This window comes from Quercus lobata, chromosome 8 (genome assembly GCF_001633185.2).
Source record: "Quercus lobata isolate SW786 chromosome 8, ValleyOak3.0 Primary Assembly, whole genome shotgun sequence".
In the NCBI taxonomy this organism is placed as follows: domain Eukaryota; kingdom Viridiplantae; phylum Streptophyta; class Magnoliopsida; order Fagales; family Fagaceae; genus Quercus; species Quercus lobata.
In genome coordinates, this window is record NC_044911.1 from 19,117,633 (window position 1) to 19,132,439 (window position 14,807).

The 14,807-nt window shown below is 33.4% G+C and overlaps 1 protein-coding gene across 1 annotated transcript in view; it reads right to left on the bottom strand.

Annotated features, from left to right (window-relative positions):
• The window catches only part of LOC115954712 (trafficking protein particle complex II-specific subunit 130 homolog), a 28,843-nt gene extending 17,784 nt beyond the window's left edge, over positions 1 to 11,059 (bottom strand). The window contains exons 1-10 of the mRNA XM_031072637.1: positions 10,756 to 11,059; positions 9,552 to 9,781; positions 5,177 to 5,358; positions 4,165 to 4,348; positions 3,753 to 3,843; positions 3,216 to 3,376; positions 1,924 to 2,013; positions 1,643 to 1,798; positions 793 to 854; positions 537 to 627 (exon numbers count right to left, since the gene is read on the bottom strand). Of these exons, the coding sequence (XP_030928497.1) occupies positions 537 to 627; positions 793 to 854; positions 1,643 to 1,798; positions 1,924 to 2,013; positions 3,216 to 3,376; positions 3,753 to 3,843; positions 4,165 to 4,348; positions 5,177 to 5,358; positions 9,552 to 9,781; positions 10,756 to 10,819 (1,311 nt within the window). The 5' untranslated portion in view covers positions 10,820 to 11,059. The remainder of the gene's footprint in view (positions 1 to 536; positions 628 to 792; positions 855 to 1,642; positions 1,799 to 1,923; positions 2,014 to 3,215; positions 3,377 to 3,752; positions 3,844 to 4,164; positions 4,349 to 5,176; positions 5,359 to 9,551; positions 9,782 to 10,755) is intronic.
• Between the last annotated feature and the right edge of the window lie 3,748 nt (positions 11,060 to 14,807).

Consider the following 14,807-nt stretch of genomic DNA (forward strand, 5'->3'; position numbering starts at 1 on the left):
TTGCTACTGTTTCTTGTGTTCACCATCATGAACACCTTGTATTTGCTGTTTTCGATTTTTCTTCATGATTAATATGATTCTTATTACTTATCAAAAAAAGAAAGAGGGACAATGAAACAAATGTTATTTTAAGTAACAGGGCTACTAACAATGCCAAAAACTAACATTTGTTTGGGATCCATAAGTTCCAAGCCAGAAGATGAATTGTTAGACCACTAATTGAGGCCTAACAAATCATATGAATTGTTTGGGATCTAAAGGTTTCACCCCATTATAGAAATTGTTAGGCCACTGATTGAGGCCAACACGGAAGCCAGTAATTAACCATATTAGATTTTGGAGCAAAATGTGTCACATAATAATTCATTCCTATTATTGACTACCTTGTGGGTTCTGTATTGACTATCATTCTGACAACATGAGTTGATTAGTAAGTAGAGAAAAAGCACAAGAACAATGATGTTTTCAAAGAAAGTAAACATATTAAATGGTCCTTTTGCTAGCACAGTCCTGATTATTCCATATTGAGAACTTACCTTTTCTTTCACGAGAACCTCAGATGAAGCATCAGGTGGAACTAAAGGCCATACTGCTGGCTTGGGCCAAGGTAGCATACTGAGTAAAGCACTGTTTGGAAGAAAAAGGATAAACATTAAATAAAAAGTAGGATCTGAGCATAAGATAAATTTTTACTGCAGTTGAAGAATATCATACTCAGCTTGCTCTCTATTACAAGCAATCAAATATAGAGAATGCTAAAGGTAGATTTGGTCTTCAAACTTTAGCGTCTACCTGTTGACAGGACTTCTTTCTATCTCAGCTCCAAATCCAACTAAATATGCAAGCCTCATGAACTGCCAAAACCATAAATACAATCACACAGAATTTCTCATTGCCAACTAGAAATAGGAATAGGGGAAAAAAATAAGATAAAATTTTGTAGAAACTGTCAACCACCACCAAAAAAAACAGTGTAGAATACAAAATCAATGCATTCAGAAAAATATCAGCATGTTACTCCCTCTGTCCCAAATTGTTAGGCCTCTATTCCATTTTGGGATGTCCCAAAAGGATGTCCTCTTTGAAAATACAATCCATAAATTTCCTTAACATACCCCTCACTTTATTAAAAAAGCCAACACCTCTCTTTTACTAAGTTTTTTTTTTTTTTTTTTTTTTGGGATAAATAACAGAATTGTATTAATCAAAATACACCGGGGGTGTACATGGATAACAGTACATCAAACACATAAATTACAAAGATCAAGCATTTTGAAAAAATTAGAACAAGGAAAAAGATTAAAGGAAGAACTCCACTCCGGCAAGGTATGAAGAAGAAGAGATTTAAATTCTGAAATAGACTGTTACAAAAGTTTAAATTAATAATGGTAGTTTTGGAAACTTGTACATTTTTATGTAAAAAACAATGCATTAAATGATGTTCCCCTAAAAAGTTGGATTTTCTGAATAAGCCAAACAATTTGAGATGGAGGGAGTATAAACAATGTCTCTGGTTTTACCACATTCCCAGTTCAGTTATAGATATTTGTCACTTATGGAGACTCAGAAATTGGTACATCACCAAATAATACTAAATGAAACAGAATATGCAGTTCAAGTTATTAATAAAAAAAAAATCTACCTTAACTCTGCACAGGGAATAAAGATCACCCTTAAGGCGGTAGAACTCCTTTTCTATATCAGGTGGTCCATCGTTATATTGAGAAGCAGTTGCATTGATCAAAGCCAAGCAAGCAGTTATTACCCAAACTTCACGCATACAAAAGGGTAGAATACTCTGAGAAGAACTCAAAGAAGAAAGGAAATAGAAAAGGGAAAAAAATCAGAACCAACATTCAATTGATGTGCAAAAAAGTAACAATATCATGTTAAGCAAAGACATAACAATAGACTATCAAATACCTCACGCAAAGCCAGGGCCTTCGAGAAGCTTATTATGAATGAATAACCCCTTGATGCAACTTCAAAGGCCCGCTTTAGCTTAAATAAAAGCTGCAATTGACATATATCACTGAGATGCAATACCAATTTATAATTTCAGTAATGAAAAAAGTCACTACATGACTAAGCTTAGATAAAAGAAAGGCTCTATTTGAAGAAGCACAAAAATGAATATTTTAGTGATGAGAAATTTGGTGTCATGGAACTAGCATCTAAGGCATCCAATAAAAAGTACTTATTGCTCCAGAAAGCAACTTGAAGCCACACCAATCAAAAGTTAGAAATAACTAACTGCTTTCATAATGGATACACATAACTAGAAAAAAGATAACAAAGACACAGTTCAGATATTTTTGGTTAAAACAATAACATAATACCACATCATCTTCCACATTTGTTGAATTTACAGGCATAAGGCTCAGCAGGAGTTATTGCTTATATTTGATTCATGTTACTTGGAGGCACTTCTTAACCACTAATTTGGAGTTTATGATAACTGAAACTTTTATTATAATTAAAGAAAAAAAAAGGTTGCACCAAAATTTTCTAGAACACTTCAAACCTTCTTTCCCTGTTTGTATTTGTGCATTTGCATCAGTGTGAGACAGAGAAGGCAGATAATGACAGAACCCAATGACCTTACAAAAGAATCTAACTAAATTTTGAGCACCCACTCAAGAGTACTTGCAGACAGTCATTTTGAAAGTAGCTAGAATTACACATAACGGAGCTACTTGTTACGATAACAACAACAAACAGAGACTTAGTCCCAAAATGTTAGGGTCGGCTATGGATTCTTGACAGGGTCAGCCATATATATTCTTTTCCTCCATTCTACTCTATCTAAAGTCATACTCTTTGTTACTCCCTTAATTGACATTTCCCTTTTTATTACTTCTATTAATGTGATTTTTGGTCTTCCTCTACTTTTTTTCATTCCCTCAACTTGGGCCAACTCACTCTCTCTTATTGGTGCATTAGTTGCTCTCCTCTAAACATGACCGAACCATCTTAAGCAACCCTCCCTCATCTTTTTACAATAATACAAAAACATTTAATCAAGTTAATTAATGGATTCCACCATCCAATGAAGCACACGTTTGAAAGTAAGCAAAAGTGATTCATGCACAATAAGATGTGCATTGTTGACAAAGCAAACAAAATGACATCTTTACAATGAATTTACCGTCTAATTCAATTTTCTTTAAATGCAACCACTAAATATCAAATGAGGGATTCTCAGTTTTGCAAACCTTTGATTGACAGGAAAAGAGATACTGTCGAAATTCAAACTCCCTAAACGAGTCATCTTGAACAATCTGTGTCAATGGTTTGTTCCCAGGGTTAAGCAAAGCAGCCTGATCATCACCACGGTCTACTCCTCCAAAGTCTCTCAGTTTCCCAGGCATATTAACTGCATAAAATGAGATTAATTTTTAATCCTCTATTTTTTTGTAAGAAGTAATAAAAAGTTGATCCATTAATACTCATTACTTCAATCATACAACGATCCATATTGCTCAAGTACACAATAGATACACCAACAATTGAGATCCAAATTTACAATGCTCAATCAAATCTAATAAATTTGAAAATGAATAAAATCCTGATGCTATCATCCATTCAAACAAGGATCTGAGGTATAACCATTTCAGATCCCCAATATATATTTAAAGGTCATATGATCGTGTGCATATTTGTGTGTATATATCATAGCACTTCTGTTACTGAAAAACACAAGCAGAGTCAAAATTTGTATCTTGACAGAAGAAGTGATAACAAGGTAGCACCTGTTTCCAAATAGCAGAGTTCTAACTCATCATACTCGCGCAATGCATCTTCAAATAGATGAGCCATCTCAAACATAAAAGCCAAACTTTCCTGAGAATAAGTCAGAAACATCTAGAGTAAGCAGAAGAAGAATGTAATAAATAACTGGGTTACATAACTATAAGGACAATAGTTATCTTTGAGACTCATGCTTCCACGTCTATCTTAAGTGAGAAGGATGTCACTTCCATCAATAAAGGTAGAAGACGAAATTCGAAATGTATGCTCTTTAGTAAATTGATATTTACTTGAGAAATAAAAGGCAAAATATGACATTGAAAAATCCCAATTAATAATCAATGCATTCCTCCTTGAAGCCAAAGCACCCTTTACCACATTTTTAATTCAAAGCTTTTGGCAAAAAGGAACAACCTTCAAGATAAAAAAATTACAGAAGTTCCAAACTGGCATTAAGCGTTGTTCACTGAGCTTGCGTATCTCATCCTCATAAAACTGTACACGCCTATCCAATGTATTTCGGATGGACTCCATAATCTTGGATTCCAGGTCTTCCCAAAAATTTGCCTCAGGGCTCTGTATATCTAATTTGCAGCACCTGAACAAAGCATAAGTTAGAAACACTGGAAAACAAGGGAAAGATCTTTCATATCAAGCCCTTTGCACGATACTACACACATTTTTTCCTCACAGTTAGGTCTTTCCAAAACACTACCCTCCTCAAACTTAAAAATGTAATAATGCTGGTAAGGTAGTCAATATATGACCCAATATATTGATTGATTTTATACTTCTCTTATGGTTAATAGGTATAAAGAACAAAAAGCCATTAACTCATGTTTTCATCCAGAGAATGATAATTAATAAATTACCACTTGTCCCAAAGCTTAAGCTATTAGGAAATGAAATGATGAATTTGATCATTTAACCATTATTCTCACACTCCCTCTCAAGCGTGGATATAGATTCCGCTTAATAAGTGGGAACCAACATGTGGGATTTTTAACTTTTCAAATTTAAGGTAGAGCAGGGACCAGGAAATGGTAACATTATTCTAACAAAAAATAATGATTGAAAATTAATTTTAGCGTCCAAGTATTACTTGTACAATATACTGCCACAATGCTGTTAACTTGTGAACAGGAAAGCAATTTAACATAATGATAATTAAAACATATATTCCAGTGATACTATTACTTATAAAAAATAAACAAATAAATAAAACATGTATTCCAGTTATGTCTGACAACAGAAGTAACTCTTCAATGAAAATGACTCGAGGACAAGCCTAAAGTGCACCAAAAATTCAGTGAAGTATTATGGATAAACTTAAACCACTTGAGAAAAATCTAAAGCAATGATCATGTCAATTTATTTTAAATCCATCAAATGAAATATAATACATTATGGAGACCTGCAAACATACCTTTCCCTCTTTTTGGAGCTAAATTCAACTTCAAGTTTGGCGTATACTTTTTTTGCCAATTTTGTGGCTTGATCATTATTTGGGGGAGCTTTAGACACAAATACAATAAACCATTCCCGCTCATCATTTTGGACAATCAATTTCAAGCGTGGTTTAAGGATGGTCCTGAACTCATCAAGATCCTACGGAAAATGAAAATGAAAATGTAGTAAAAGAACCACATTAGCAGTGATACAATCAGAAAAGAAAAATTGGTAGAAAGAAAGAAATCACCAACTAATACTTACTGAATACACGTACATCAAAAGAAATAAAACTTTTACAAATGTAAATATTTGGCTTTATTGATTCACAGATACAGGAGCATTGCATAGGTTTATTTAAGTAAGGGACACATGACAAACCAATATTAACAGTATTTTATTCACATGTAAATAGAATTACTTCAAACAGAATGAGAAGGCACTGGGACATGGAAGGCAATGGAGCTCAGATTGTAGGAAAAGAAATGGACTCTAAATAAATAATAAAATAAAAACACTCATGTAAGGTCCTTTATACAACTAACAGTGCAGAGGCGAAGTTTTTTTTGATGGTGGGAAAGTGGGGAGGGGGGAGGAATGAAGAGTTTTGTGCACCCAATCATAAGGAATTGGATACTTTGACAAGTCATCTGTCATCTATGCTTTGCACTTGCAATTGATTGCAATTCATCATTCAATAACTTCCGATTAGTAGACCAAGTAAGCATAAAGTTGGCTTATGGAATCAACACTTAATTCATCAACTTATTTATACAAATAGAAAATTCTGTCAGAAATTTCAGGAAATAAATGCAAAATATTAATCATTTCATATCATGCCACTTTTTTACTTTACTTACCCTCTTAACTACTAATATCGCACTACCATTGTATCCATAAATACAAATAGCATGCATTTATCATGTTTTTCTTCATCCCAGGTGATGTGCACACTATTATTTATGTATAGATACCGTGTAGCCTACTTCTACTGTGAAAATATTTAAAAGAAGGGCAAAGTGCACTTTTCCCCCTTAAGTATAAGAAAATTGCAAAGCCCCCCTTTAGTTTAAAAATGAAATGTTAACTTTTTAAAATACACACTTTACCCCTCCATTACTATTTTCAGCCAGTTAAACGGAAAATTCTTTTTTTTTTTTTCTGAATTTGTGTCCAGCCCCACACTAATTTGAAGCCTTATATATAGGCAATACTGTAAAGGATTCGGTGGTTTCTGCCCAAAAGGTCCTCCCATGTGAGGAGAGGAGAAGATTGCTAGAAAGCCACGGGTATGAGTTTCTTCAAAAAGTAGTTTGGCAACTCTTTTGAGGTGCAAAACATTGTTTGTTTTGGATTCATTCAGATTTGGATTGGTTTGTAGCTGTTAGGAGTTATTAGTGCATTTGTGTTTGAAAGATTTCGAGTATGTGTTTGTAAAGTTTAGTTAAGTGTGAGTAATCTATATAGCTAATAGTGGATTTTGGTTGGCGTTGCCCATTAACATAAGCATGGAATTTAAGTCAACGTGATGATCTACTAAAAATTTGCAAATTCCTATTTTGAGTTAGTTAACTTTTTGGGTTTTCTTAGTATGGAAGGAAAGTCCTTTTTTTTTTTTTTTTTTTTTGATAGGTAATAAGAGTTTTATTGATAAGAAAAGAACAATGTGTTTACGATTGTAAACTCAATGCACTTGAAACAAATATAATCAAAGCAAATGGAGAGTATAATAGAAAAAAGGAAATCAAACAAGGAAATACAATGCGTAAGACCCCAAATACGAGTCCACTCAAACAAAGTCCTAGCTAGCAAAGTCTCATGACAACAAATAGGGTTGTAAATGAGCTAAGCCGAGTCAAGTATTAACAGTTTAGATTTCGTTCATTTAATCTTATTTTGAACACTAGCCAAGCCCAAGCTCATCATCAAACAAAATTACATGTTTAAGCTATATTCATTTTCTGGTCAAACAAGCTCAAGCATGTCCATGAGCTACTTAATTAACTTATTATTTTTTTCCTTTTTTCCCATATATAGTAATAACATTACCAAAAAAATTTACCCCTTCACAAATCTATGAAATTTTATTAATGGACTATTTTTTGATAAGTATTAATGGACTATTTATATTACCACTAAACTCTAAATAATAATTTATTTTACAAACTTATACAATCCAATCTCAAATATATGTAAGTACATTTTTGACACGTATACTATAGTGGGTCCAAATCTAGTTTGGATGACTTTCCTACAATAAATTTATTGATTGAATGAGGCTGTGCCGAAGCTAGGTACCACGTGAATCCTATACAAATGAGGAGCGATGCCACACTGGACAGCAGTAGGTTCTTCCTTAGATCAAGTTGTGACCTTGGGTCTGTAAACTTGAAATACCAAAGACAAACTTATACAATCCAATCTCAAATATAAATAAGTATATTTTTGACACGTATACTGTAGTGGGTCCAATTCTAGTTTGGATGACTTTCCTACAATAAATTTATTGATTGAACGAGGCCGAGGCTGTGCCGAAGCTAGGTACCACGTGAATCCTACACAAATGAGGAGCAATGCCATACTGGACAGCAATAGGTTCTTCCCTAGATCAAGCTGTGACCTTGGGTCTGTAAACTTGAAATACCAAAGAGAGGCTCAATTCCTCCATGACCTGACCAACCCTAGGGTTGGCCATGGAGGGTCCAATGGCTAAGTTAGTGAAGAGCATGAGAAAACTAAGGTCAAAGAGAGAGAGTTGAACGAGCAAAGAGAGTCCTCAGACAAATCAAAGAGTGAGTTTGATAAGCAAAGAGAGAGTCCTTAGGAGAATGTCTTTAGGTGAATCAGAGAGTCCTTGAGAGGATCAAAGAGTGTCCTCAGGAGAGTGTCCTCAGGAGAATGTCCTCAGGCAAGTCAAAGAGAGTTCCTAAGAGGGTCATAGAGAGTTCTTGAGAGGGCCAGAGAGAGTCCTCAGGAGAGTGTCCTCGGGCAAGTCAGAGATGGCCCCTGAAAGGGACCCAAACCAGCTTATCACCACTAGATGAACCAACCTGTGCAGCATACAAATCATCCAAATACTAAGCCATAGACTCCAACTCCTAGTCTTGAGCGTCTCAAATAAAAATAGGTCTCCAGTGTGCCTTTGTCATGTAGCCATTCCACACAGTCAGAAACTCGAGCACCTTTGTCTCTAGCAAATCAAAACAACTCGGGATATCTATCTTGAAGGGAACTATTACCATCCCAATGATTCTTCCAAAAAAACACTTGGGAACCATCCCCTACCTCATACCGAATGTGTGATGCAAGCTGGTCCCATCCCTTTTTAATATGTTTCCAAAGTCCCACCCCATAAGTCCCTCAGCCCGTTTAATAGTCAAGCCTAGAATAGGGCTTGAGCTTGGCTTGTTTGCTAAACAAACGAAAACAAGTCTTTTAGCTAGTTGATCTCAAGATTTTCATTGACAACTTGGTTCATTTACATCCCTAGTGACAAATAAGTAACTCGTAGCCCTTTTTTTGGGTTTTCTTGGTCTGGAAAGAAAGTCTACTCCATGACAAAGTAATAATTAGTACAGCTTGTTAAAGAAATGGTAGTTCTTTCCAAAAGAAGTAATGTTGCATTACTTGTCTATCAAGAAATTTGAATCCTTATATTTAGGCAATATTGTAAAGAATTTGGAGGTTTTGGCGAAGAGATCCTCCTATATTGGGAAAAGAGAAGACTCTTGGTAGAATATGGAGTAGCTTTTTTCAGAGAGTATTTTGGTAGTTCTTTTGGGGTTAAATGATGCCTACGTGTGTAAGTAAAGAGTATTTATTATTTGAGTGAGAGAGAACAATTGGATGTATTGAGGTGTTGCATTGTAAGAGTGTCAAGTTTGTGAATAAGAATCGAGTGATTGTTTTGTGTGTATCATAATTTGTGCTAATTTGTGTTTGTTAGGAGTTGTGAGTGTGTTTATGTTAGTAAAAGGTTTTGAGTGAGTTTGTATTTGTAAGATTTGGTAAAGTGTGATTGTAATCCATAAATTGATGGTGGATTTTAGTTGGTGTTACATAAGCATAGAAGTTGGTCAAACCACGTTAAACTTTATCGTCTTGTGTGGATGTTTTATTTTTTTTTTTTTTATATGAACAAGCTTCTGCTAGCCCGAAATTCCAATAAGATTGATAGCATTGTGGGTACAAGTACAAACTGTGTATTTCCTTAGTTTTAGGAAATGTTGGTGAGTTGCAAGTTGTAATAACAACTAAATCATATATTCCCATCTAACTTAAGAATCAATTGTGCAGCTACGCTATAATTAATACTAGAACATGTGAATGAGGTCACTGAGACAGCAAATTACCTCACAGGTAACAAGAACCACTGTTGCATATGGCTCCCGAAACCAAAATAATGATTGCTCCAAAGGGAACCGGCTACGAAGTCTAGAATCTGTTGTTAATATGAACTCAGCAGTCAAATTCTCTACAAACACAGAGTTACGGGTCTTGTTGTTTAAACTTGCTCTTTTGAATGGTAACCGCCCCTCAAATTCACTCTTAACGATGGGCCACAAATCGCTCACATCTTCCACTGAAAAGCAGCTTAAATAAATTAGTAGATGGGAAACAAATAGCAAGTAGGACAATGACACATTCTGACATTCAGCCATTGCATAAATATAGAAAATATATTTGCTTCTAACAATGTTGTGAAGTCTATAGATCATGACATATAAAATAAATATCAGAATTGGAAGGCATGTGCTTCTCATCCCATAAAAAAAGTGAGCACCCTTAGAAATTAATCCTAATGTAACCATCTTGCAAATAAGCCTACAAAATGGCTGAGTTTTGTGCAAGACACAATAGAATCTACATCAATAACTCTTTCTGACAGCATTTGATGGTTCCAATGAAAATCGATTTTAGAGACAAAGACAGAAAAAATAATATAAACGAATCATTTCCAAAGCATTGGCAACTCTTAATGGGTTCACATTTCTAAAAAATCACGGAAAATTACCGCACACCAATTCCTTAAAACAAACCATTTTCAAAAGTATTCCAAAAAAATCGCCCCAAGTACATATTCCCACTTAAAAGAAGCATTTATTACAACTTACAACCACAAAAATGGAATCCTCAATAATCTTTTTAATAAAATCACAAAAAACATTACTGATTCATATAGGATCAACTACATTCGTTCAGAGCAGAACTCCCATAAAAGCTATACATAGTTACAACGCGTACAATAAAAATCACACAAAGTAATGTGGAACAGAGCTGAACACAGAGTGATAATAATGTAGCTTACTTTTTCCCATTATTCACTACGAAAATTTAGTAAGATCCATAGCACTCATAAATTTAAATTTTAAACCTACTATTGTCTGTCATAACGAAATTAAACAATTCCATCTAGAACTTGAATCCAAATCTAACAGTGTAGGTCACAAAACAATTACGATTCTGGAGGCACCGAATTCAACTGCGAATTGAGCTTAAATTTGAATACCTAAAATAAATAAAAAAAGATTAGAGAGGGAGGGTGAGATTGAAAACCTGCAATAACGAGGTGATCAGAGGAATTCTTGATGGTGTGGAACTGAGCTAGAAAGTTCGCCATCGCCGATCTATACCAACCAATACATGCAAATCATATACATAGAGAAGAGAAAGAGAGAGCGAGAGAGTGAGTGAGAAGTGTGGTTGCTTGGCTCCCGGATCGAGTAGATGTTGGGTTCGGAGGATGGGATCATTTCATTTGGACTTCGGATTCACAGTCTGCTGGTGATCTACTGCTTCGCGTCCTATCACACTCCGTCATTCCGACACTTCATCTCACCGTTGGATGACCCCTCTTTTTTCTTTTTTTTAGAGATATTTTAAATGCCAAAAATACTACCAATCAAACTGCCTATTTAAAGAATGGAGAAATGATATGTCAATTTTCTACGACGGTTTCATAATAAATTTTATGTAGCAAGTTATTATTTACTACTATTAATAGATAAAAAAGTGCTTTTAGTAATGAATTTAAATTAAAAAATTGTAATAACTTGTCATTTTGCCAATTAGAATTTATTGTGAAAGTGTTGTAAATGTATTACTTCTCATTTAAAATGCCTAGTTTCTTAAGAAATATTTTGCAGAAATTATATTATTGTTAAGGAATTTAGGCCCCCAATTGTGTTCAATTATTAATTATAAGCCAGATTTAAAATTTAGTCCATTCTCAAAAAAAAAAAAAAAAAAAAAAGATGAATAACACACAATATGATTACGAATGAAATATCAATGAAAAAATTGTCTCAAGTAAAAATCATTGTGAAGGCTCAATAATTAACCTTAATGAAAATAGATTCATTATGTAAAATTGAAGTTTTACAAATAGAATAACCTTATTTTAATGTGCTACTTCATATAGTACTTACTAACATGATTACACGCAACTTTAAATCTACAGACGAACTAAATTGAATGTGAACCCCCGCTCACGACTTCAAGTACCTACTTATAGATTCACTCCAACAACTCCTTGTTAATAGGATGTAGTAACTTCACCTTGATCAGTAGATCTTCAAAAACATGAACTTTGATCTACAATTGATGCTTTGTGAGAGCTTGGAAACCTCCATTAGTTTGTGTACACCACATGACTCTCAAAAAGTCTTTTAAAATGTGCCCTATGGTTGCTTTTATACATTGGCTTCGAAAGCATGAAACTCTAGCTTCATGATGACCGAGTAAAAGAAACTTGGAATTTATCGAGATTAGTAATTCTTGGTCTATCGAGATCGTGTCGAGCATGTATTAGAATTTAGAAACTTGATTTCTTCTTAAGCTTTAATGTTGCTCTTGTCGTGGACTTGAATTGAACTTCAAACACACTTAAGACTCACTAAAACTCTTACAACATGATTACATTTTATCACAGTTGCCAACCTAGTTCCATAGACTCAACAATTATGACCATGTATAATATTTGTTATAAATATTTATCAATTTCAATTATTTTACTTATTTTAATATATCTTACTCGAACCACTTGCTTAAGTAAATTAACAAAGACAAATTTTAGCTACAAAATTCGTTGTAGTTTAAGGTTACATTCTTACTCAATATCTTTTTTATTGAAGGTGAATTTTGATAAATTCACCATTGGATTACATTTTCTTCTTATATCCTTCATACTTGCAAAACTTGTTGGAAATTAAAGATTAATAGCTATGTCATCAATAAATTATTTAAATGACAAATTTTAGTAGTTTAAAATTATACATAAAATATAGGTTTATAGATCATATAGTACATAATATACGATTAACACAAAATTTGACATGTGTACTAAGGGTCCGTTTGGATTGAGCTTATTGTTGCTGAAACTGAAAACTGAAAACTGAAAGTACTGTAACAAAATAATTTTTAAATGTGTGAATAGTATCGTGGGACCCATAAACAGTGCGTGAATAGTATTTTTTTGTCCCCTGCACAATGATTTTACTGTTCACGTGCAGAGGAAAAAAAAAAGGCATGAAAACGCAGGAGTGAAACGCAACTTTCAGCTCTCCCCAAACGCTCACTAAGAGTCTAAAGAACATGCAATTTAACGATTAGATTTTCAAAATATATAGCAATGTTTATTGTATTGAGTAATGTTGTAACTTTAGGCTATAAACAATTTTATAGCTAAACTTTGTCTAGTTAACAATTGATGTGTTAGCTTTTAAATGCCAAAAAAAAAAAATCTTAATTTATTATTATGTTGTTGATATGCCACAAATTATATTCATTATTATGTCAGTTTGTAAGTCTTTTTATAGTAAAATTGTGATGTACTATATTTAATTTCTTTCTTTCTTTTTGTTTGGTGTTTAAAAGTTGAGATATCAATTTATAAGACTTATATAATAAAACTATCGGCACTAATTTTTTCCTTTTATCCCAAGTTGAAGGAATTTTGGGTGTTAAGCTTAAGGGTTGACAATGGATCTGGCCAGCCCATAGCCCAGCCCATAGGCAAAGCCCATTGAGCCTATAGCAAGCTGGATAGTTAAGTCAGGCCTACCGGCTACTCATGGCTTTTAACGAGCCTTTACTGGCTTTTAAGTTTTAATAATTTTTTTAATTATATTATATGTCACAAAATACAAATTGTTTAATTGAACTATTATATGTCAAAAACATAAATTGTCAAATTGAACTATTAAATTTCAAAAAACACAAATTGTCAATTGAACTATGAACGGTAAATTACAAAATTAGTCACTATCCTTTATATCATATGTCAATTTAGTCCTTAACATTTCCATTGTGTCAATTTGGTCCCTATTCTTTTTAGTATTGCGTGAATTTAATCTATGTTATTATTTATTGGATGGAAAAAATTAATGTGTCAAATGGAATAATAAAAAATATTTTCCATGCCACGTCAACTTTCAATTGTACCACTATGTCAAATTAAAAAAAAATTAAAACCAAATTAAAATGTTTGAATATGGTGTTCACGTTAGGCATAGAGGAGACGAGTTCAAATTTTGCATAGTAAATACTAATGCTATGTTTGGAAGTTTGGAGGGAGAGGAGGGTAGAGGGGAATGGTTATCCTCCTCCTTATTTGGATATTTTTAAAATTAAGTAAAGGGAAGGGGAATAATTAACATTTTCATAGTTTGTTATTTTGTTAGTATGGAAATGATAAATTTGGTAATTTATTTTGTCAAGCATTTCTATGCTCTACTTTCCCTCAAAATCTCTCCAATTTGTAGAAATTACAAATGAGAGGTTAGAACTTAGAAGTAGTTAGAACTCCTCCAAACCCTTCCCTTAAAAAACATTCAAATAAGGAAATTTAATTTATTCTCCCTCCCTCTACTCTATTCCCCTTTATTTCCAATCCATCCAAACAAGTTATAAATAATGGCAGAGGACAAAGAAGACACAGAAGGAGGATTCCAAAATCAGAATCCTAACTCTTATAAGAAGAACAACAACAAAGAATCCAAAGGAAAGTCATGCAGCTAATTGTCTCTACAAAGATCCACATCCAAAAACCTCACATGCATTGGCCTCCCTATAACCCATCTCTCTATAATCCTTCTTTTTTCATTGATTCTTATGATGCTTATGGGTCTAATTGGTTGTCGAGAAAATCAAGGAAAAAGAAAGAAAATTCTTGGTTTTCTGTTTTGTGCTATGTTTGTTCACTCAGTTTGATTTTTTTTTTTTTATAGGTTTTGCATTTTGATTAGACTAGTGGATGTTATTATTTTGATTTGATTGCTATTGTTGTTTGGGTATTTTTCTAGCAACCAAACAGTGAAATAGGGATTGGTTGTGATGATTTTGATATTCTTAGCATAAGATTTTAGGTGGTGGGCTGAATTAAAGTTTTTTTTTTTTTTTTAATAATGTAATACATACTGTTACTTAAGTGTTAATAACCATTAGGTTGGATCCAACATTGTAATTTATGTAGAATGGCTAGAAATGTTGAGGGAGTTTAGGGATTTTAGACTCACACATCAATATTTTAATTTGGATTTTTTTAAAATCTGATGTGGTGGTACAGTTGGCAATTACTATAGTATGATTTTTTTTTTAATTATTATTAT